Source organism: Drosophila persimilis, unplaced genomic scaffold (genome assembly GCF_003286085.1).
Source record: "Drosophila persimilis strain 14011-0111.01,24,50 unplaced genomic scaffold, DperRS2 tig00000663-arrow-arrow-pilon, whole genome shotgun sequence".
Classification (NCBI taxonomy): Eukaryota; Metazoa; Arthropoda; class Insecta; order Diptera; family Drosophilidae; genus Drosophila; species Drosophila persimilis.
Window position 1 is genome coordinate 1,668,536 of NW_020825331.1, and position 24,584 is coordinate 1,693,119.

The 24,584-nt window shown below is 44.4% G+C and overlaps 1 protein-coding gene across 1 annotated transcript in view; it reads right to left on the reverse strand.

The window, feature by feature from the left end:
* Nucleotides 1–6,503: 6,503 nt before the first annotated feature.
* The window catches only part of LOC6603116 (voltage-dependent T-type calcium channel subunit alpha-1G), a gene marked incomplete at its 5' end in the record, with an annotated part of 43,198 nt that continues 25,117 nt past the window's right edge, over nt 6,504–24,584 (reverse strand). The window contains 12 exons of the mRNA XM_026991334.1: nt 6,504–9,721; nt 11,552–11,701; nt 11,806–11,998; nt 12,283–13,394; nt 13,452–13,573; nt 13,607–13,787; nt 13,853–14,014; nt 14,159–14,401; nt 14,646–14,828; nt 15,570–15,725; nt 18,749–18,914; nt 24,373–24,582. Of these exons, the coding sequence (XP_026847135.1) occupies nt 6,833–9,721; nt 11,552–11,701; nt 11,806–11,998; nt 12,283–13,394; nt 13,452–13,573; nt 13,607–13,787; nt 13,853–14,014; nt 14,159–14,401; nt 14,646–14,828; nt 15,570–15,725; nt 18,749–18,914; nt 24,373–24,582 (5,767 nt within the window). The remainder of the gene's footprint in view (nt 9,722–11,551; nt 11,702–11,805; nt 11,999–12,282; nt 13,395–13,451; nt 13,574–13,606; nt 13,788–13,852; nt 14,015–14,158; nt 14,402–14,645; nt 14,829–15,569; nt 15,726–18,748; nt 18,915–24,372; nt 24,583–24,584) is intronic.

Consider the following 24,584-nt stretch of genomic DNA (forward strand, 5'->3'; position numbering starts at 1 on the left):
GAAGACACATACATGCACAAGAAGAACAACCAAAAGAGTGGGAAGTAGCAGCAGAAGATTTTCAAAAACAGTAAACTGGTTTCCGGGCTACCAATAAACACCAAAAACTGCATTCAGAAGCGCACAGACGGCGACATCTCTTCTTCGTTCAATAAACTCCAAAGTTCAAAATCACTCAGCGGTGAAAGGGGGCTGCCCCACAGAGAGGTGTGGGGTTCATTTCGATACGGTATTGATGAACTCTGTGAGAGTTTTGCAATGCTCATTAGAGATGACTTTATGTAACGACTATTCAAAGTTCTTGGATGAAGTCGAGGATTTTGATAGCCCCTTATCTCGAAGGGTAGATTTCTCTGGAAGGGATCTGTAAGCAGAATGGGTTGTGGTGATTAGCATATTTATGCAGAAGGGTATGTAAAAAGTGTCTGCAAAATCGTTGTACCCTCTGCAAGGAAGGGTATACCGGTGTCTCACCAAGCAGATGGAGAGTCAGGCCGATGGAGGAGGGGACTGAGTGGAGTGGGTCTAGTAGGGCCAGCGAGACCAGAGAAAGAGAGCAATGGGCATGAATGAAGATGCAAATGAAATCACACCGATTTTTAAGGTTAGGCCCATGTCAGGGGGGAGGAGGAGATTGACGACGGAAGGAGCGGCTCTGTCCGGTCTGTCGGGTCGTTCGGTACACGTAAGGTCTGTGTCTGTATGCTCTGTGAGCGAAAACCTGTCGCGCTCTTGCCCCTGCCCTAAACGGGCCAGGTCGAGCTCATATCTTAATGAGAAAAGTGAAAGTGTCAAGAAATACTCGTAAGCAAAGCAGCACCGCAGCCAACAGCCGCAACAACCATTCGGTTAACAGTGAATAAATAATAACGCATCACTAAACAAAGTTGAAACACAAATTTCCATCACTTCGTCTGGGCGCCCTCGACGACGATTAATAATGATTATGTCTAGTTATCAATTAGCTAATCGACAACTGGAATTGACCCGAAAACTCACTGCCCGATCAGATCGATCAGAAGAGCCCCACCAATAGTCAGAGTCAGTGCCGCAAGTCTTTGGGAATTGATATAAAAATTTTGATTATTTCATTACAAATTCGATCGATCTGTCGACTACAACAAATAAGATCGTCTTCATAGTTTACTTGGTGTAAGAATATTTGAGACTTGCTGCCAAGGAAAAACGGACTTAGACACAATTGAAATGATATCTATGGCCATAAATTGATTGATTATGTGTGAAATATCATTTGGTATGCTTCATATCTTTCAATACCTTTTGTGGTATGTAAATTTCTGTGTCTTCAGATTCATTCATTCATGCAATCATTCGAAATTGGTAAATTAAAAATGTAGTACAAACATATATTTTTCGATATTCGGACATCATTTTCTGCTCTTAAAGATACCCTTTACATTTCTTACGAATTTGTATGATTTATATGTTTTGGAATCTAGTTTAATTAAAATTATAAACAAAATGCCCTAAGAGAGCAATTTCCGGGCTTCTTCGTGTGAAATGAGGTGTCTTTTAAGGATCACCATCTGACAGACCCTTCCAGTATATAGCCACCCCTTCGAAGGGAACGCCTCTGATCACCTCTGATCGCCTCTGTGGGTATGCTCATTTGATTCTCCTCTTTTTTTCGAGTGCGTGGGGCAGGTTGGCACTTGAAAATCATTCGACCAAATAGTTGCACATTTTCACATAGGTTTTTTTTTCAACAGCAACAGCTTTTTTTTTTGTTTTGATCGCTTGGCCCTCCAAATATGTTATTGTTGTGGTAGTTTTGTGTTTGTTTTTTGTTTTTGTTGCGGCTGTTGCGTCACGTTTGACACTTTGACCATGAACGCATTTCTTGGCAGGGAAAAACGGACGGCAATTTGGAAAGAGAGAGCGAATGTGAGTGTGAGTGAGAGCGATAGATGGAGAGAGAGAGAGAGAGAGACAGAGAGAGAGAGAGAGAGAGAGCGAGGGGGTCGAATGAACGGATGAAATTGAACCGAATGTTGGTCGTAACTTCGTTTCATGTCGCTGTTTCTTACTTCATCTTCCCATTTTTTTTCCGTCGTTTTTTTTTCCTTTGATAATTACTTCATTTGCAATCTCTCGTGGGGCAATAGAAGAAACTACCGTTAATTAAAAACGCAAACGCACTGGCAAATGAGCGCAGATTGGGCGAGCGAGAGGGAAGAAGGAGCACTGAAGAGAGTGGAGAGTGGAGAGCGGAGTGCAGCGTCAGCTACACTGCGAAAAATATTGAACAGTATTCGATAATCAAATCGGATACAGATGTTGATATTGATTTGGGTATAGACATAGGTAGATTTGTGTATATCTCGCTACAGATATACAGTATTGTATTTTTGGAATGCAAATATTGATTTCGAAGCGTTTTTCCGTCAGTGCCGCGGAGATAGCTAGAGAGAGAGAGAGAGAGAGAGAGAGGAGGCCAGGCCCGCTGGCGGGTCTGTTACAACAGCGGCGCCAAAATATTTTCACTTGACTCTTGCGGCTTGCGGCTGTCTGTTTTATGGCCGCTTTATGGGAAGTGGAAGTGCGAAGAGGCGAGGGAGAGCGGCCACGGGTACGGGTACGGGTACGGGTACGGGGGGCACCATCGTTATGCAATGAAGAGAAAATTGACAATAAGACAAAGCGCAAAATACAAACAAAACCGCGTGAGAGACTGCGACACAAAAACTGCAATGTCACTTACCCATTATTAATGCCCCGGCCCAAACAGGTGGGGTACTGGGCTAGTGGAGACCTGGAGACAGACGACGTCATCCTCCGCGGTGGAGAGACGCCCGGGAAGACGTCGCACGCCCGAACTGTGCCACGATAATGCGTGTGGAGTCTGGGGCTGGGGCTGGGGCTGGGGCTGTTTCGGAATGCCCGATGTGCAAGTGCATGTGGTTACGAGCACAATCGTGTATACTTATCCCATAATATGTTAGAGATGAGCCTCAACCGCGATATCCCCGTGACACGCCAGGGCCGTTCTTTAACACAGTGCTTTTTGCTCACAGAAAACGATTAAATTTGCACAGATTGTACTTACATCCAATCATAGTTGATGCCGCCATAAACAGATGCATGTGGTTCACATCCACCGATTGCTTAAGCACTCTAGCTATGAATATGCTTTATATTACATTTTTCATGTATATAAGTAGGAAACCTATCATGGGTCTGATCAAGAGATCAGGGCATACTATCGCGTAAATGGGTGTGGATTCATGAGAGATTTTCCTCAGTAGAGGAACCGTTCAATCCCAGCCCGGTCCATATCCCTGAACAGAGCTAGTGTCCTAGTGTATCCTAGTATATCCCACCCATACAGTGATAATAATGCTAATTATTTCTTGTTTCTTTTCAAATTCTCTTTAATTTATAATTCTCGTTTTTGTTTTTTTTTTGTTTTAGCATTGCTGCTGATTTTACATATGCATTCTCAGTGTATAGTACGTACATACATATGTATTTAGTGGAACCAATCGAATCGTTAAATTATACGCAAATTGCACGCAACGAAATGATTACACACGGCTATGGCTATTGTTCTTAACAGTTTTTTAGTTTTAGTGGTTACAGCAGGGGGTATACGAGTAGTGCCCAATTCACATTGGTTTTCCATTCGGTTCTGGCTTGGGTTTCCCCTTTGACAGTGGCACACACACAAGCAATTGTCATACACTTCATATACATATGTTTTTCCTTTGGTTTTGCTTCTTGGTTTTTCTTTGGTTTGGTTTGCTTTGATTTAATTTTGTTTTTCCAGTGTTTCTTTTTGTACCTTTGTACCTGCATGGGGCTAAAAGCAAATTTACTTAGTTCTGCATTTCGTTTACCTTTATGGCTATAATTTTTTAAAATTTAATTTGCTTCGTCTGCAACTTTGTCTAATTTGGTTTTTGGTTTTTCTATTTTTCGCTTGTCGCTTGCTTTGCTTTAATTAACTTATGCTCTGTAGCATTTTTACCTAATTATTAATCAACAAGAAAAACACTCTTTATGCGATAGGTTGCCTTACTCTGCTCATCAAACAAACAAACAGAGGGAAAAGAGGGAACACACTCAACTAAAAACTGAAAACGAATACGGTTTCATTTGATTTCAGTGTACATCAAGCAGCTACAATACAAAATTACAATTACAAAAAAATAAACGGTTCAAAACTACTAGCGCATTAACCTATAAACTTTATGTTTGCGTTTGCTTATAATTTTATTTTATTGGTATTTTTATGCATGCGTTTCCTTTTCCTTTTCCTTTATCTTTATCTTTATCGTTTTTCATTTTCCCTTTTCGGTTTCTTGAGTTGTTAGTAGGCTTAAGTAATTATTTTATTATTCATTCGTTTTGCATCGTAAATAGTTTTGTCAGAGTTGCATTTTCTTCATTAGTTTCCAACGCGAGACACTGCACTGCACTGCACTGCACTGCTTAGTACTGCTTGGTGCCGCCTATGTGCCCCATGTCGCACTCCTATGACCACCTCGATCTTACTTCTGCTTGGCTTGCCCTACATAACGCACTGCTTCGTCCTTCGTCTTGACTGTGTCTGTGGTGATTAGGGGTTAGTACTGTGTGTGGGTGTGGTGTGTGTGTGTGTTTTAGACAGAATAGGGAGAAGGAGAAGGGAGAGCTTGAGAGCTGGATAGTCTAGAAGAGTTCTAGTATCTGATAAATTTGTATATAGTTTATGTATAAATTTAAATATATATATATATATTTGTATATATATATATATATGTATGTATATATATTTTCGTAGAGAAAGGCACAGATGAAATTATTATTAATCAAATTTGTTGCTTCTTCGTCGTCGCCCAAATCGTTTGCTAAGTTTGATTTTGTAAGTTCTTTGTTTAAAGTTTATCTAAACTGGGTAGCTTCTTCGTTTCTTTCTTTTTTTTTACAGTGTGTACAAAGAGTGTAAAATTTGTTTTGTTTTCGTTTTTGTTTTTTGCTTTTGGTTTTCTTTGAAAAATAAGCTTAGATCATGTTGAAAAATTGACAGTGTTGAGTTAGTGTCCCTTGTCCCACTTATTCCTCATTTCCATCTTCCGTCTTCTTCTATCAGCTTTTCGCCCTCCTGTCGCTCGCTCCAATCAAGTGCCTAGAAATATGTTGATGCTCTATTGTAATTCGTTGATAGTTCCATATATACACTATATATATTCATTAAACATTAATCATTAAATTTCTACTAATTTGTTCTGGTTTTGTTTTTGTTTATAAATGCTAGACTTTAAAGTTCTTCTGCTTCATTTAGTTGTAGTTGTTGTCATCTTTTATTCTTGGGATAGTTACAAGAACTGTATCCACAAAAAAAAAAAAAAAAAAGAAGGAATCTCTCATGTTTTACCAAACATGAGTACCCTTAATGCGCCGACGTTGGCACTGTTTTGCTGTGGGGTGGTGTCTGGGGTCCTATGGAAAAGGCAAAGTTCATAGAGGATAGAGATAGAGACTGAGTGAGAGATAATGCAAAGATTGTCGACCAGATGGACTATTGGTATTGGGTATCCATTATCTGTTTCCATATATCATACATATATGTAGGTTTCTATAGGTTTCTATAGGTTTCTGGGTGTGTCTAAGTACCTAAGTAAATTCGTTTGCACATAGATTTTTCCTTCTTCCTTAGCAACAAATGAAGTGCAGCGCGTCAACGCAGCACATATACTATTCATATTTGCTTTTCCTTTCTTGTTGATTTTTGGATTTTTGGGGGGACTAGGTACGATCTTATTAGCTACTCGTACTCGTACTCGTACTCGTACAATGTGCAATTGCTTATCAAGGTGCTGGCTCTTTAGCTTCAGCTTCAGCTGTACTCGTATTCGTATGTACTATGGAGGTCTTGTCAGCATTGTGTTTGTGTTTTGAGTTTTCTGTTTCTGTTTAGTTAGTTTCCCTTTCTAGACTAAGTAAAATACACACATACATTCTTACTATATACAGACATCGTACGTGTTTAGTGGTGAGTGTGAGTGTGAGTGTCTGAGTGTATTCACCGTCGCCTTCGTCCTATAAATGTTTAAACTTTAAGAGCTAATCACAGAGTTGATGATCTTTTGTTCACAAATTTCCATCATGTATGCAGTACCCCTATAAGTAGTATATATATGTATAAGTATGTATATATAACTGTATATAGTATATAGTATATGTATATGTAAATCGCATATAACGCTTGTATATAATTCGTCAGCTCGTGGCTTTAGACCTCTCGACTACAGCTTGAAACGGAAAACGCTCTAATCAACATTAAACGTAGTTCTTTTTTTTGTTACTTTAGTTTATTTTCTTATTTTTTCTTATTGCGGTATTTCGGTTTATCTTCTGCGTGTGTTTGTTTTTGAGACCTCCGTTTTGTAGGTTCTGATACCATCTGGATGCTTTTTAAAGTTATGAAAACCGTAGGATTGCACTAAAAACAGTTGACAATTTTTTTTTGTTTTCTTGCTTTTTTTTAGTTTTTTTTTTTTTTGTTTTTGTCTTGCGTTGGATAACGAACGCTCTAAGAGTAGTTATCGTTTATCGGTAATAGTTACGGCTATCGATTAATCATTTTCATTTATCGTTATTGTTATCGCTATTGCCTATTGCCTATCGATTTTTTTTAGTTGTAGTTTTCAAGTTCTAAAACTGAGCACTTAGAAAATTCCCTAAAGATTTTTTTTTGTTTTTCCACTGGGTTGTTTTTTGTTTTATAGAGACTGGTATACAAAGTAAGGGCGACAGACAGGGATCTATGTATACTTGGAGAGAGAGAGAGAGAGAGAGAGATTGAGATGGACATACAGGGGTTGCATGCCTAGTCCATCGAGGACTGGGGGGACTTGACCAGCAACAGCTCGTTGTAGTCGCTGTCCCTGTCCTCGACATCGTCCCTGGGATCCCTCTGGTCCCGCTGATCCATCCGCCGCCGCTCGCTGATAATGCGCAAGATGTCCGCCGAATCGGATTTGCCTGGTAGCAAGTGGGAGTCCACAGCACTGGCGGCAGCCACGCTCTCCAGGGCAGCGGCGACGGTGGGGGTGGGGCCTCCAACGGCTCCCCCGCTGACGGCTGGCAGCAGCAGCGAGCTCTCGTCCATGTCGGCATCCTCGTCGAGGGCCTGCTGCTTGAAGAGCTGCTTGGTGCTGCCGCTGCGGCTCCGGGGGGGCATCGAGCGCGGCACGGATAGAAGGAGGCTGCTGCGACCGGGCGCCCCCAGGAGGCAGCCCTGGTCGACGGACTGCGACCAGCCGAAGGGGCGACGTGGTGGCGGATGATGTGCTGACGACATCCCGGTGGGTGTGGATGAGGGTGTGGGTGTGGGCGTGGGCATGGGCATGGGCAGGGCTAGCGGCATGGACAGGGGCATAGGCGTTGCTGCGGGCACCAGGGCACTGACCACGGCCAGAGCATCGGTGTCCGGCTCCAGGTGCGGAACATCCGCACTGCGCACGCTGCGAATATCAAAACCGAGTGGCGATCCTCCAGATCCCGATCCCGATCCCGATCCCAGTCCGCCGCCCCCGCCATCCGACTCGAGGCTCTCGAAGATGGTGCCGCGCCTGTAGTCGAGGGCATCCCCACCCCAGGGCAGCGAGTCGCAGCTGGTGCGGTTGGCCTCCAGATTACGTCGTCGAATGGCCTGCTCGTCTAGCGAGCGCTCCTTGGACAGCACGCCGCGCTTGCGGAAGCCGGCGGCGGCCGAGGCGCGTCGCCCGCGGCGCCCCAGAGGCGGCAGCTGGAGGTTGCCCGGCTCCTGGCCGAAGCCGGCACAATTACCACCTCCCGCTGCCGTCGCTGTTGAGGCGCCGCCAAAGGGTTCGCCCAGCCGCGCGCTCAGCGCCTGAGGCGTCAGCGTGCCACCCATCTCGGCCAGGCTCAGGCCCAGGCCAAGGCCGAGACCCAGGCCCGGCCCGCTTTGTGGCTGATTGAAGTACTGTACGGTCTGGCGGCGTCCTCCCGCTCCCGCTCCGGCTGTCCCGCCCCGCTGCGCCAGTCCGCCCAGTCCCGGCGATGTGGATGTCGATGTGGATGGATTCTGCTGCTGCAGCTGGTTGAGATTGGTGGCCGCGCTGCTAGTGAGGGACTGGGGGCTGGGGAACTTCTTGTCCAGCGAGGGGGTGCTGTAGATGAAGTTCTTCGGCAGCGACTTGACCTTGGCGAGGGGGCGTGGGGGAGCAGCCGCCTTTGCCTGCGCCTCCGCCAGCTGCTGGCACAGCTTCTGCTCCTGGGCGAACTCCTGCTCGCGCACCAGCTCACGCTCGAGCTCCACCTCCATGTCGAGCTCGTCTTCCATTTGCTTGTGGCTCTCCTCGAGGTGTTTCATCAGTACAGCCACGACGACATTCACCAAAACGAATTGCGCCATTAGCACGAATATCACAAAGAATATGGGAGCAATAACCGAGCTGACGCAGCAATTGCGTACACAATCGGCCGCGTCATCGCAATTATCCCTCAGCGTGTCCTTCATGATGCCGTTCCAATTGTCGCCAGTCGCTACGCGAAACAATGTGAGGAAAGCCATGCCAAAGTTGGCGAAGTGCGCGTGCTCGCCCAGGCCCTGGCAGGGTATCTCGTCGGAGCACTCGAGGCGCCCAAACAGCTCCACGCCCAGCGCCGCGAAGATGAAGAACAGCAGGAAGAAGAGCAGTCCCAGGTTGCCCACCTGTGGCAGGGCCTGCATCACGGTGTCCAGCAGTGCCCGAATGCCCTTTGCCATTTTCAGCAGCTTGAGGACGCGGGCGATGCGCAAGACGCGCATCACCCGAATGATTGTCGGATTGATGGGTATAATCTTCGTCTCCAGCTCCTCGAGTACGATGCCCACGATCGAGAGCAGGACGATGCCCACGTCCAGCTGGTTCCAGCGATCCTTGAGGTACAGCTTCCAGCCGAGGGCCACCAGCTTCATGTTCGCCTCCAGGATGAAGACGGCGGTGAAGAAGTAGTTGAATATCTTCAGGGCATACTGCAGGGCCATTTTCATCTTGTAGTACTCCATGGCCATGGTGACCACATTTAGCCCTATGACGGCTGCGATGGCCAGGTCGAAGTACTTGGAGGTCACGACGTTGTGCACGAACATGCGGGTGGGCGAGTAGTTGGTGTAATAGGGCGGCTCGTGCATCCGGCGGCGCTTCTTCTCCATCTGCAGGGCCCGCTTGGCCGCGCGCCTGATTTTCTCCTCCTTCTCCTGCTCCTCGCGGCACCGATGGAAGTTCTCCACCACCACGCCCACGAACATGTTGAGCACGAAGAAGCCCACCAGCAGGATGAACGCTATGAAGTAGAGCAGCCGCCACTCGTTGTAGTTTACGATGGGCTGCTGATCGACGCCGACGGCATCGAGGCCCGTGTACATGATGTTCACCCATCCGTCGCGGGAGCTCAGCACGAAGAGGGACATCAGGGCCTTGCCCAGGTCGTCAAAGTTGTATTTGCGGTTCGTCCAGACGTTGCCCGGAATGCGGCGGCACTCGTCCGCGTTGCGCACGTTTTTGATGTTCTCGCCCTCGCAGTAGAAGAAGGTGCCCTTGAATAACTGTACGCCCAGTATCCCGAAGATGATGAAGAAGGTGCAGCAGATCAGCACGATATTGCCGATGGGACGTAGGGACGATAAGAGCGTTTGCACGACTAGTTTCAGACCCGGGGCACGGTTGATCACCCGCAGAGGCCGCAGGGAACGAAGTAGCCGAAACACCTGCGAACGAACCATTGAGAGAGAAAGAGATAGTAGGGGGATGTTCAATAGGTATTTATGTAACGAATATGCACTGCTTGCACTGCTTATATCGCTCTTCGCGAAACACGCCAGGCGGCGCCACCTCTTATGAAATGGAATTGAATTGAATTAAATGGAATTAAATTAAACGCAAACAAAGCGCTCAACAAACGTGTGTGTGGACAACAAAGCAAAGCTAAAATGCTTTATGCTGGATGCTGGATGGTGGATGGTGGATGGTCAGTAGTGCGGATGGGGCTCTATATGGATCCTAGGATCTATATGCCAAAATACAGCTGCGTTCGGAATAAAAGTAGCTCCTTCAAGCATCAGTAAATATCTCGATCAGTCTGTACCATTGCTTTTAGACAAATATCTTCCTTGAGAGGAAACCCTATTGATTTCCATCTATTGCAAAAAATGTAAGTACAAATTCGCCTTTACAGGTTGATCCCGAAATACTAATTGTATCTGTATCCAGACGCTTCAAGGATTGTCCTGTCCATCTTAACTTCATTAATAGCTTCAAATTATTAAACAAAAATTATTTATCTCAGATATTTTTCTGTATCACGTGGTATAAAGTGGGTTTTTCTTTTCGTAACTTTGAATTTGTAAAAAAATAGCGCTAGATTTCAAAAGATTAGATAACCTAGACGTAGTTTTCATTTTTGGTTTTAAGCCATGTACATAAAAGCTGTCTCGACCATTTTTTCCATTATAAACTTTTTGACAAAGTTCTCGTTTCCTTTGTTTTGGCACCACCATCGTTCCGAACACAGTTGTATATATAAATGGAGTGGTTAGAATTATTATCATATACATATATGTGAATCTAAATGGAATTAATTAAATGATTAAATGTAATGGATTCAAATGGGACGTAATGGGTTCAATGGGATAATTTCTCAATACATTCAAATTCTTTTGGGGAGGAATAAAGCTGAATATGAGGGTTTTTTAGTTTTTTTTTTTTAGTTTTGTTTCGAGAAGTAACCGAATCGGTCGAATTATATACAATATACATACAAGAACTCAATGGAGGCGAGCCAAACATTTACTGGATTTGGAATAGTATCTTTGGAATGGATTTCGGTTTCGGGACTACACACACTTATAGTAACAAATGGTGAAAGCAATTGGATTTATTTTTTGCTCAGTAACTCATTAAAGCAGAATAAGGAATTTACCTGCGGTTTCGAGAGAGGGAGAGAGATACGGGTATGTACATATATACATAAGATACAGATAGATAGATATATATATAGATATACCCGAATACATACATATGTATACACAAAAAATTGAACAAAAATTGTTGAAAAGATTTGAGGAAGAAGTTGTTCAATTGTTCAATCGTGTGTCTGTGTGTGGGTGGGTGTGTGTTTGTGTGTGTGTGTGTGTGCGCGAAAGATAGAAAAGTATATAGAGATAGCCAATCAGCAGACAGATATAGATAAATAGAGCATAGCATCGAGCGAAGGAGCGAGCGAGCGAGCGAGCGAAGGCGATCTTGAGCTTGATATAGCTTTATTGAGAGCTTTAGCGAGAGCTTTTCTGATCCGCGCGTGCGCAAACAGCAGCCAAATAAATGGGCGTGGTCGATTCGATTGTACTGCTTGTTCTGGTTGTTGTTCTTGCTTGTTGTTGTTGTAGCTGTTATTGGAATCGCATTAGTTGTACTAGTTGTTGTTGATTTCTTGTTGTAAAAATTTGTTGTTGAAATTTATCTGTCGATGATGCTGATGCTGAGGCCTGCGACTGCGACTGCTATCGGATTGCGAATTAGCCCAGAGACCCCCTACTTACCCTTAAAATCCCAAATATCCTCGGGCTCGATTCGCTAATCAATGACATTAACAAATCAATTATGGAAATGGTAACCAAAGATCCGTCCATGATATTCCAACCGGATGTGAAGTACGCATCCGTGCCGTAGAACATGCCCGTGGCGACTACCTGCAATCGGAATTCAGGTTTCGGGTTAAGGCAATGTTCTGCTTTTACGCCGGAAGAGCCCGTCGGTCCAGTCGGGCCAGTCAGGCCTACTGGCAAAATCCTACCTTAATGAACATCTCAACGGTGAAGACGGCGGTGAACACGTAATTGGCTGTTGACAGGAACAATCTTTCGGTGCTGGTTGGAGGGATGTTTGGTCTTTCCATCGCCAGGGTGATGCAGTTGAGTGCGATGAACAGCAGCACAACATTGTCAAACCACTTCTGATTGACAAACCACGTACAGACCTGCCGAAACCTGGGCGTCGCAAGTTGAGTGGATATAAAGTGATTAATAAAAAAATTCAAAGTTTAGATTGCAATGGAATTTCGAAATTCGCGTTTTCGAATAACCGAATAATAAAATGTCGCATGGGCACATCAATTAAGAAGACAGTCCTACGATTTGGTTAGATATTGTTATGAAAAACCCATGATTTCAATGGTTTCTACGGATAAGTTTTCTTATAAAGGGAACCGATTTCCCCCGACTTTACCGGACTTCCAGTGTTCGAAATTATTTGTAAATGCTAGGCCACTCACTTGTTATCCTCGGGAAAGACGTACATCGAGTAGGACTCACGCTCCATGGCAAACTGCCTGGGCGTGAGCCGTTCGATGATCATCTTCAGCTTGGACATCCGCCCGCCACTTGTCATCATGGAATGTGGCTGCAGTGCCATGTGCTGGAACTCCTTGGAGAGCCGATGGGACTGGGACTGGGGCTGCTGCTGGGAGGAGGACGAGGAGTCCTGTTGCTGTTGCTGGAGTAGCAGTTGCTGCTGGTGGAGCTGCTGCAACTGCTGGAGCTCCTTCTCCTCGAGCCGCTTCTTCAGGTTATAGTGGCTTATCGAGGTCTTGCGCTTGTCCCGCGCCTCGATGTACTGCTGCAGCATGTTGTCCGGCTCGTTGAGATTGCCGTACGACCTCTGCCACTTGTCGAGGTCCATCTTAGAATTCGTGTAGGACAGCGACTTCCGGTTCGCCTCCAGGTTGTGCAGGTTCAGGTGCGAGGTCTTGCTGAATGCCAGCTCAATGGAGCTCATCCGCCGCTGACCCGTGCCCGGACGCAGCTTCGGGGGCTGGTTCAGGTTCTGGTACACCTGCGAGTTGAAGATGCAGGCCGAGGCCCGGCGACTGCCCAGCGCCGCCCCCGGACTACTGCCACTGCCGATGCTCAGCGTGTTCGACAGTCTGCGGATCGAGTTTTGCGGGCTCAGCCGGTTGGTGTCCTTGGCAGCTCCTCCTGCGTTTCCGCTTCCTGCACCTGCACCACCTCCTCCCAATCCTCCTCCCGCACTGCTCCTCAGCAGGAAGCTGTTGTCGCTGCCGTTGTTCAGCTGCTGCTGCTGCTCCTCCTCGTCATGGCCACTGATGCTGTCCTCGGCTGCGGCTGTCGGCTGGGGTCTTCTCTTCTTGGAGCTGCTACGCCGGAAGCGCTGCTTGAAGCTGCCCCCACCAATTCCGCTGTACGGGGACGGGGACGGGGACGGGGTCAGGGGAAGGCGCTCGCTGGAAGAACTGCCGCTGGTCGAGGCACCGGCACTGGTAGCAGCTCCAGGTCCAGCTCCAGCTCCAGGTCCAATTCCAGTTCCAGGTCCATGGACTGTCATCGAGCCCGTCAGATCATTCAGACTGTGACTGTAGCTGTGGCTCTCCGTGTGCGCAGTGGAAGGCCCAATCGGAGGCTGGAGTCCCCCCAGTCCCCCCGCCGTCGACGAGGAGGAGATAGTGGGCACATAGATGGGCGCGGCAGCTGCTGTCGAGCCAGAGCTCTTCGATATGTCATCGATGATGACGCTGTGCATGCTGCTTCCTGTGCTCCCCGTCCCACCTGCTATCCCCATGCTCATGCCCATTCCTATGCCCATGCCTCCGCCCACACCCACTCCCAGCTGGCTGGCGTTGAGGATGTTGAGCGGTTTGTGGGCGAGCACTGGGGAGGGTGGAATGAGATCGATGGCGGGTATGCCCTCGTCCAGGGTGCGCTGTCCCCCAGTGAAAATGTTCGGGGGTCGCAGCAGCGTTGGCGATGGAGGAGGCGGTGGCTGTTGGCGTGGCAGTAGAGTTGAATGAAGTTCGAAAAGCGAGAAAACGATCAGAGAGCACTCACCTCCATGTCGCCCCACTGGCGGAAGGTCATGCCCGGCTCCAGGGTGGTGCTGGGCGAGTCCTGCGGCGTGGCCGCCGTCGTTGTGATGATAGGTGGCTCCCGGACGAGCCGGATCTTGGAAAGGCGCGGCGCCTCGCTGCGTCTGTCCTTGACGGAGTATGTCTGTGTGCGAAGCGAGCAGTGGACATGATGTGTATGTCGATGGGGGTGTCATAAGTCATGTCCTGTTCGTCGTAGGTCGTGGCTGCTCTTCCCGTGGCAGTACCCAGCGTGTGGGTCCGTCGGATCCGTTGCTGGGTCACTTACCTTTTTGAGGCCGCCGCGGGGCTTGCTGCTGCCCTCTTCGTGTGGCATCAGCTTGAGGATGTTGCTGGCGCCGCTGCCTCCACCTCCAGCTTCCTTGTCCTGGCCGGAAGCAGTAATGCCAGACGCCGGTGCGCCGCCCGGCGTGGGCAGCTCATTGATCTGGTAATCGTGACTGGGCTGGAGCAGCCGCTGGCGGTGCATGTTGCTCTTGGCCTCGATGATCAGCTCGGCCGAGTCCTGCAGCTGTTGGTGGGAGTAGGAGGACGAGCCGTGGATAGAACCGGTGCTGTGCTTCACACACACACACACACACACACACAAACATGCATTCAACACACTCTCATTGAGACTGTAGCACACACTCATGCAACGAGACGCATGCAACCGAATACACCACTCACACACAGGCACACAGGCACACATACACGCACCGGATCTGTGTCCACTGTGGCACTTCCGCTTCCGCTTTCGCTTACGGATGACTTACCTTGCGCACGTCCTCCGCTGAGCGCCAGCGATTGCGTACCTCGTAGTAACTATCGTTAGTGGTCGATGAATCCGCCTCGCTGCGCGATTCATCGTACATACCATCGCTATAATTCTCGGCCAATGTCTCTTCGCGCAGTTTCTTAACCAACTCGCGCTGTTCGCGCTCGCGACGTTCATTTCGCTGAGGGAATCAAAATTTCAAAATTAGACTTTCTCGTCAACCTTAGAGCGTGGAGCATGGAGTGGGGGATTCTTTGGGGGTCGGTCGGCTGCTCAGCTGGTCGCGTGCCACACGCGTTTTTTGACTCACGCTGGTTCTTGGGTGGGTGCTTGGAATTGCGCTGGAGTGGGCAAGGCTGTGGGAGGAGAGGGCTGTGGGTGATCGACTGATGTTGGTATACAACACGTTTTGCTTATCGGAGCTCGGGCTTTTCGAGCTGCATATGAATATTCGCATATCGATCGAATTGATCGATCATTCTGCAAAACAACTAAGCTTCTCAACTCATACATTTCTAGAAATATTAGAGAAATGACTTTTCTTCATTTGTAAATCAGTTAATTAATCAAAGTAATTTTCATGGATGGTCAATGATACTTTGAGTGAACGCTAATCATTCTTGAAAATACTGGAAAGAGTGTAAAAAGTCCTTCTACACTTATCGATATATCGTGTCTACCGTTCGGATAGCAGCCTGGAGCTTTCAATTTTTATTTGATCTACATGTTTAATTTTTGTATGCACTATACGAGCTATCGAATTTTCATTCCGATAGCTAAGCGATTAATCATATCGATTTATCAACATCGGCGCATCGCTGTTCGAATGGCGATTGCGACGAGTAAGTTGGGGTGTTAATGCGGGGTTGGGTCTTTGATGAGGGGTAACGCATGGGAACTTTTTTTGTTGGCAAAACTCTACCTCTGAACTGAATCCCTCAACCAAAATGGCCACCAATAAATTAAATAGCACATAATTGCCGAATGTCATTAGGGCCACAAAGTACAATGCGGCCCAATGACTAGTCTTTTCCATTCCATTGAACAGGACGACGTTCCAATCCTCTTGCGTCAGTATCTAAAAACATTTTGTTGGTGATTGTTGTTGTAGATTGTTGTTGAGTTGATTGTTGTTGGAGATTGTTGTAGTTGGAGTTGGAATTTTTGTTGGAGTTGGAGTTGTTGTTGTTGTTGATCGGTTGGAGTTGCAGTTGCAGTGGCGGGCGGCAAACGTGGTGCAGAGCAGATATAACATACATATGCATGGATATCATATATATGTCGGATATACATGTATCGATAATTAATCGAAAGAAGCGAAAGAAAAAAAGAACGAAATACCAATAAACAAATTTTGTAGTTTTATTTGTTGCGGTGGGTGGCACGTAAGTAAGTAAGTAAGTAGAAACGTAATATAAAACGAATGCCAAACGAATGTTAAATGTCAGACAAAGGCAGAGGCAGACAGATACAGAGAGAGAGCGCAAGAGAGAGCAGAGAGAGAGAGCAAAGAAAGAGAGCGAAAGAGACATAGAGATGGCGAGAGCGAGAGCGAGAGATAGTCAAATATATTATATAACCTGTTAGTCGGATATATGTAGCATACTTTAACGAGTTGTTCCATATGTCCTCGTACATATGTATACTCGCAATATATGAATGATTGTAGGCACTAGCTTTCGTTTGCTAGCTCTGGCCGCCGCAAAAAGATGCGTTAATCGTGAAACTTAACTAACATTATAGGTATTGCTGTAAGAGTATTTGATTTGACCATGAACATCGTCTGTTCACAGCTGTGCATCATTTAGAATGCTTGAAAGCGAATCTTTTACTTTCACTGGTATCTGTGCTTTCCTTACGTTTTGAATAGGTAATATTTGTAAATTGAATAGGTACTATTAGTATATTCAGTAATACACATTTCAACACAAAAATTTTCTAAGTTTATTTCTTATTCTATTAGCAAGTCTTAACAGATGAATAGGTCATCAGCTGTTACGAACATTATCTTTGAATATAATCAGAAACATTTACAGGAATATCACAAATGTTGGACTCTTACGGACAGCACTCGATCAATCATTTGCGGATTAATCAATCATAGCTTATGACTTAAGAGTAATTCGGCAATCAACAGGCAAACGCAAATAAAAGCAAGCAGACTGTGTCAGAGCAAGGGAGACAGAAAGATAGAGAGAGAGAGAGAGAGAGAGAGAGAGATATGCAGAGCAGGATAGTTGGAAGGCGAAAAGTTGAGTGCGCAAGCAGTGCCAGCGACACTCGATGAATTTCATTCGATACGTTTCTCTGGCTGGACAGTACAGTGCGACCAATATCCAATATTTGTAAGTAGGCTGCTGCACAGAGCGGTTCTTCAAACAATAATTCGTGGTGTGGCATACTAAAAACTAAACAAAGACACACAAAAACAACGCAAAAACAAACTAAGACAAAAACGAGAACGCTATAAGCAAAGCCAAAAGCGAAAGCAAAAGCAAAACCAATTCAATAGCAAAACTCAAAGAGAAGCAGCAGCACGGCGGCCGCTCTCCTCGGACTAAGGACAAAGAGCAAAAGGCAAAGGCAAAGGCAAAAAGCGCACATAATTCTTGCATAGGAATTTTTCAAAGATTTCAAATTATTGGTTTTTTGGTTTTTCTGTTTTGCTCTGTACACGACGTGCCAATGTTTTTTTTTCTGTTCTATTTAAAAGTTGTTTTTTGTTTTTTAATATGATACAATACGAATGCGGTTGATATAAAAGTTAATGTTCAGTTTTGGTATTTTGTTTTTTTTTTTTGTTTTTGTTATGGTTCTTAACTTTGTGGCTGTACATTGGTATTGGTATTGCACAAATACAACTTTCAACATATTGATGTATATATAACGATTTGTATATGGTTTTGCTTAGCGACAATTTTCGAATGGTTCGACTATGTGAGACAGAGAGAGAGAGAGAGAGACAGACAAAGAGAGAGAGGAAGAGGGAAACAGAAAAAGAGAGACAGAGAACGAGAAGGAGATTTTGGGGTTTTCTTGGGAGGAGGGTGTGGGCGGCTAATTGAAAAATTAAGAGCTTTATTTCGTTTGTAACAAGCTAACGAACAAACGAACCAAATGGAACGAAACAAAACGGAACGGAAATGAAACAATTATATACAAATTCTAGTTGTAGAGTAGTGAGAGTGTGCGTGTGTGTGTCAGTAGGAATCTGACTTTGAATTGGATTATAAATCGGAATCACATCCGAGGATTGCATACAACAAAATCAAAGCCGAAAGCCGGAGGCAGAGGCATAGGCAATATAGCTGAGAGGATCCCAAGGGGGTCATGCAACAAAAGGTAGCATCATCGATAACGGTTTGCTTGGCTTAAGTCATGTGTCGTGTACGAGTGGGTGGGTGAAAGATAAGGAGAGATAGAAGAGAGAGAGAGAGAGAGAGAAAAGAAAAGAGGTTATGTGATAGAGCGCTTGGCCGGACGAGACTGTACCTCTGCAGAGCAGCGTACAGCAGTACTGTGGAAGCATAAGTGGATAATGGGATGTGATCTGTACACAATATATATATACACACTGGTGGAAAGATATGCGGCCTACTTTGGTGTTCTTTTGTGAGGATTTTGCATGTGTGTTAGTGGGGCATAGGCATAGGGGTGTGGACTACATTTGCTGGCATCAGAATCGAAATCTCAATTCAAACTCAAATCGAAAAATTCAAAAGTGAACAAGAGAACTCAAAGATCAGAACTCAAAAGATACAACTAACGAAGGGATGGTTGGAAATACATATATATTGGCTAGGAATCACGAGAAATCAATACAAATCAAGAGGTCAAACAGAGAAATAGAGAAAGAGAGACAGAGAAACTAGGAACTGGGTACTTTTGTGGCTATACTTGAAAATTTTTAAAAAATACTTGATAGGTGATATTTGTTGTAACTCTTGTATTTCTCTTACAGTGGGGAAAAGTGGGTGTGGGTGTGGCTGGATCTGTTACATACAGTTGGAGTAAGGGATGGGTGCGGTTGGATGGTTGGATGTGGGTGGTTGGGTGTGGTTGGGGGATTCTGTAAGTTTATTGCTGTTTTATTGTTCTTACTTGGAATACTGTGACAGTGGCCCACAAAATGTTGTTGAAGTGTTTGCGATCGCACTCGCATTGCGGATGCCGGCTGATTATTTCGGGACACGTACACTCGCGTTCGAGTCCGGATTCGTCCAAAAATTTACAAAACTTACCGCCAAACAGATACATGCCGAGTATGCTGTAGGTTTATATATATGTATGTTTTATATATATATATAGGTATATATTTATAGAGTTATAGATGTGTGTTGTTATTCGATATTCATTTATACATATATAGGCATATACTATATATATAAATTGATTCATAGATATAGTCATAGAGAGAGTGGTAAAGGGGTGGTTTCCTTATATGCTCGTATATGCAAATGGTTGCAATTCATATACATATATGTATACATATATATATATATTTTGTATATACGGATATAGGGTCCTGTACTATACATGGGGCTGGGTGTTAACTGGGATTATTCTCGGGTATGTACGTATATATAGTATATATGTATATAAAAAGACACAAAGAGAAGGACAGAGAAATAGTGTGAGAAGGAGACTTCTGGCGACTTTTGGTCTTCTATCTGGAGTTGGCCTGGAGTTCTGTTCTGTTTTCTGTTTTCTGTTTTCTGTTCTGATGGGTTCTGATGTCTGTTTATATACAGAGTGAATCTGGACATGGGCCCTCATACATACATATGTTTATTTACTTGTATTCATGTGGTGTGAGTGGCCTAGGGACTGGGTTTTTTGTTGTACAGTTTGTTGGGTCCCGAGACTATAGTAGTAATACATGTACATGTACATATGCATGTGATGTGTGTGTGCGAGAGTGTGCCTGAGGGGTCAGAGTTACAGTGGGGCATATAGTTTACAGTGGGCAATGCATATGTGTGTGTGTAATCGAGAGAGTGGGAGAGAAAGAGAGAGGGGGAGATACAGAGGGAGAGTTCTCTTTTTAGAGGGATACGTTCGGGGCTGAGTTCTATACAACTTAGAGACTAGAATAGGATGAGACTATAGATAGAAATTGGCACGAATACGGGATATACACTTAGACATAGTAGGATAAAGATAAAGAGCAAAATGTGAGTGACAAAGAAGGCAAACGTAAGTGGGAGGACAACAAGAGACAAAGTGACAATCAATGCATATATATGTGGTACATACGAGTAGTACATACGCATACGAATAAGATAGTACAGCATATGAGAGACAAAGAGACAGACAGATAGATAGATAGATAGATAGTAAGATATAAAAATCGTGTGTGTTTCCGAGGTGTACGAAGTATGCAATGTGTTCGAGTCGAGTCGAGTCGGGGTGGGGTTGGCTGCGGTCGATGCTGGGATGCAAACTGATTTATCAGTTCTACTTGAATATTTTATATACACGGATCCGAACCCATGCAAAGCTCAACAACGAACTCGAACGAACGGTAATGCTTACCTGGTGCAATGTACAAGTATAATGATATATACATAGTTACAATATATACACAGATACAGATACGGCTATAGATAGGCTATAATACGCTTGGATATGTATATGGTTATATGGCTGGCTTAATCAGCTCTCTCGAATATCTACGGATACTCGTACGGATACTCATACGGAACTGCATGCGGATGCGCTCTGCTTGCTATTGAACTCGAAACGGTAACGCTTAACACGCATGCCAACTCAAGAATCGTAATCGAAATGTTAATCGTAATCGTAATCGTAATCGAAATCGGTATTGTAATCGAAGGAACTCAATATCAAAGCATGTTCAACTGAATACTACACTCAAGTACACACCACAAATTAGTGCGAGCGAGCTATCGCCATCGACATTGACGTCGCTCTGCCAATCGGCTTATCGATAATAAATCATAAAATTATAACAAATCCCTGTGTGCGTGTGTGTACGTGTGCGACACACTCGCACACAAGGATACACAGATAGACGAAGACAGAGCGAGAGAGACAGAGTGATAGGAAGACACAACGGTAATAATGCTTTACGATCAATGGTTATCGCAACGGTAAATGTAATCGAAACAGAAACGAAAATCAAAACACTCGTCAAAACTGAAGCGGAATTCAAAGTGAAGGGAAGAAAAACAAAATGCTCTTTGGTTCCGAAAAGGATCTCAGAATATCTTTATCTTTTCTTTCCTTTTGGTTTTTTGGCTTTTGCATTTCTTTTTCAGTTTCATGAACAGTTAATCGTAATCATATCAGTAGTAGCAGATAATGGCGTAACATTAGGAGTAGTAGGAGTAGTAGTAGCAGTAGTAGTATAGATATATATATTTATAGGTTTATATATGGTATAAGGCTGATAGCAATGGGTCTACCTGGAACACTGTGACGAGCGCCCAGAGCAGGCTGTCGAAATTCTTACGATCGCAAATCATCTCTCCGTTAACTTTCTCGCAGAATTTACATCCGAACAGATTCATGCCGAGTATACTAAAGTGATGGTTTGTTTTTGTTGATATATAATATGATATATATATATATATATTTTATTGTTGTTGTTGGTTTTTTTTGTTGTTTGTTTTCGATTATCATTATAACATATATTCTTATATATTTTTGTGTTTTTTTGAGGTTTTTTGGGTTTTTTTTTTGGGTTGGTGTTTAGCATACATTTAAGTTTATTTTAATTTCGGTTTTCAGTATTCAGTTTATTCGATTATTATTTTGTTTTGGTTTTGGTTTTAGTAAGTTTTTTTTATTTATTAAATTGTGTGGAGTGTGACGAAGAGAGAGAGAGAGACAAAATATAGAAATAGAGAGAGAGAGAGTTAAGAAAGAAAGAGACAGAGTGAGAGAGTGTGAGAGAAAAAGACAGACACAGAGAGAGAGAGAGAGAGCGAGAGAAAAGGAGCGAGAGAGAGTGTGTTTGTGTTGCTGTTGGTGAGCGACGAGCGGCAAACAAAAGAAAACACTCCAATAGAGAGAGAGAGAGAGAGAGAGAGAGTTATAGAGAGGGGCTGCTGGCTGGGCTTTGAGGATGCAGCTTTCGGTTCAAAGCTTTCCTCTCTGAGGATCATAGCTCACCCACACGACTGCAATCGGACTACAACAGAAGTAAAACGAAACAAAGGTTCAGTTTAATCCCAAGCTGAGAGAGACAGAGACAGAGACAGTGGAGAGAGGTGAAGCTATAGCCGGTGGAGGGTGGGACGGTGACGGATGGTGGCGTGGGGTTTGGGGGTTATTCATTCAGATTTTGGTTTGGTTTGTGGTCTGTTTTGCGGTTTAGGTTTAGGTTTCTCTTTAGAGTTTAATCAGGGGTCGTTTATCGAGTTGGTTTATCGGTTTTGGTTTCAGTCGTTTCGTACAGACATCGACGCTGGCTTCAATTTCATACGAAATACGGCATTTTCATGAACTTCTTTAATCGGTGGCATATTCGATATGTACGAGTTGTAGTATGTAAATATATCTGGAGAGTTACATGTGTTGCATGTCTCATGTGTTGCATGTTGCATGTTGCATGTTGTGTCGCAGCTGTTGCTGTTGCTATTCTAACTACACAAACTCGATTACGTTTACTTTAGCAACTAGACTAGCTAATTATTTTGTAGTGTACGTGTGTTGTATTGTGTTCTTGTGTGTTCTTGGCCGTGTGCGAGTGTGAAATTGATACAATACCATAGTTATACGAGTACGATACAGTATATCAATTACGAGTAATCATATAAGGTATAGCGACAGAGAGAGAGAGAGAGATAGAGAAAGAGAGAGAGATCGAGTATATATCGAGTACGAGTATGTATCAAAACTGCAGCGGCTGCAAAACTACACAATAATTAAGCGTACGATCTTGTACTTGTGTGTCTCTGCGTGTCTTTGTGTCGTGCGTGTGCCGTGTCCGTGTGAAAAGCTCAAAGCGGGGAAGGAAGCTCACTCGCAGCCAATCAAAACTTCGGATCGAGCTTTCAAGTGTCTCTGGAGTGTGGTCTGTGTGTTTGTGTTTTCAGTGTTGGTTAACGCTAAGAGAAGCTAAGACACACATTTAGTTAATTTGAATTGGAATAAAGCGTATTTTTGGCTAACTAACTGGCTAACTAATTTGTTTTTGTTTATTTTAATGTAGTTTCTGTGGCTGTTGTTGGTGTATCGGTGTGTCTGGGTAAAACTCAAGTAAACGAAATGAATTTTGATCAGAAATTGAATTGGAGTGAGAATGGGAGTGAGAGAAATAGTGAGTGGTTTTGGAATTTGAAACGGGGGACTAAAAGAGTACGAATATCCTTGACTAAAAGCTGAATAAGTTCTTAAATTGTACGCGGAGCCGGAACTGAATCAGAATATTGACGGTGTATCAAGTGAGTGAGAGAGAGGGAGAGAGAGAAAGAGACCGAGAGAAAGAATAAATCCACTCGATCGTGTTTATGTGTGTGTCAAATAGAGAGAGTAATGCAAAGTGAGCGAGCGAGAAGACAAAGTGTACGACAACTTACGGCAGAGAGAGAGAGAGAGAGAGAAAGAGAGCGAGAGAGGTATGAATGGGGGAAAGAGATCAAAAGCAAGTGATACGGGGGTACAGTTCTTGCTTGTACGAGAGAATCGATTGCTTACAAAGTTACCAAAATCGTAACGCTAACTACATTTCTTCATTACGTTTCAAATATGTTACTGAGAGAGGCAAAGAGACAGAGAGTGTAATAGAGAGACAGAGCTTAAATGTGTGTGTAAGTGAGAGAGAGATCGATTTGAGAGAGAGACAGATATTTAGGCAAATCTTTACTCAAATACATATGTATTACTCAAGTGGTACGCAGCAGTGGGTACAAATAGGAAGAATGTATAATCGTGTCAAAGCATAGTATAAACAAGTACAGTTACGAGTAATTACGAGTACCAGAGCACAATTTCGACGGGGGGGTAGGGTCTAGTAGGAGGGTGTGTGTGTGTGTGTGGTTAAATGATAGAAAGAGAGTGAGAGTGGCTTGGGTATTACATGATGAAATGACCCAAAGCTCTCTCGTTTGACTGTGAAAGATGGATATTAAGAGACGAGATTGTACTTCAAAATGGAGGCACAGTCGGATATGAGGGGTTCATGGGCTCTTGTGGGGTGGATCGATTGAACTATATGGAAAGTTGATGTTGGAAAGCAGCTATGCTCGTAGTGAGGCTCTAGAAACTGTTAGAAATTAGACGATAGACGCCTTGCTATGGCTGGGCTAACTAGCTGGAACTGTTTGGTGGTATCGGTATCGGTATCGGTATTGGGTGGTAATACTGGGTTACTTTTCGGCTCCATTTCCTTATTTCTTTTTTTTTTTTGGCTGGGACTGGCTTGGATTTTACTTTCTTTCTTCTTCTTCTTTTTTGGGTATTGGTTTTTGGGGTTTTTCGCGTTCGATAACCGTATATCGGCAATCGATTAATCGTTGATTAGCTCTGATTGAATTTTCTTTCTTTTCGTTACTTCATTATCTTTTGTTATCTCCGCCTTCTTCGTGTATAGTGTATATGTGTTGTGAGTGTCTGTTAGTGGTGGTTAGCTGTGTTTGTGTGTATCTGTGTATTGTTCTTGTGTATCTATTTTTTTATTTTTTTTTTGCTATCTTTTTTTGTGTGTGTTAGTGTCATCGTGTGTCTTCGGACTGGTTTTTAAGGGCAGTCGAACTCACCTGAAGATGAATATAAAGAGTACCAGCAGGGAGAAGAACACGGCCACATTGTCCATGGTGCGAAGCATGACAAATAGTTGCCGCCGCAGATTCGGCATGAAGCGGACGAGCTTGAGGATGCGGAGCAACCGGAATGTCCGCAGAACGGACAAACCAGAGCCACCGCCCCCAGTTCCATTGCCCAAAAACTGTTGGCATATCTCAATGGCGCT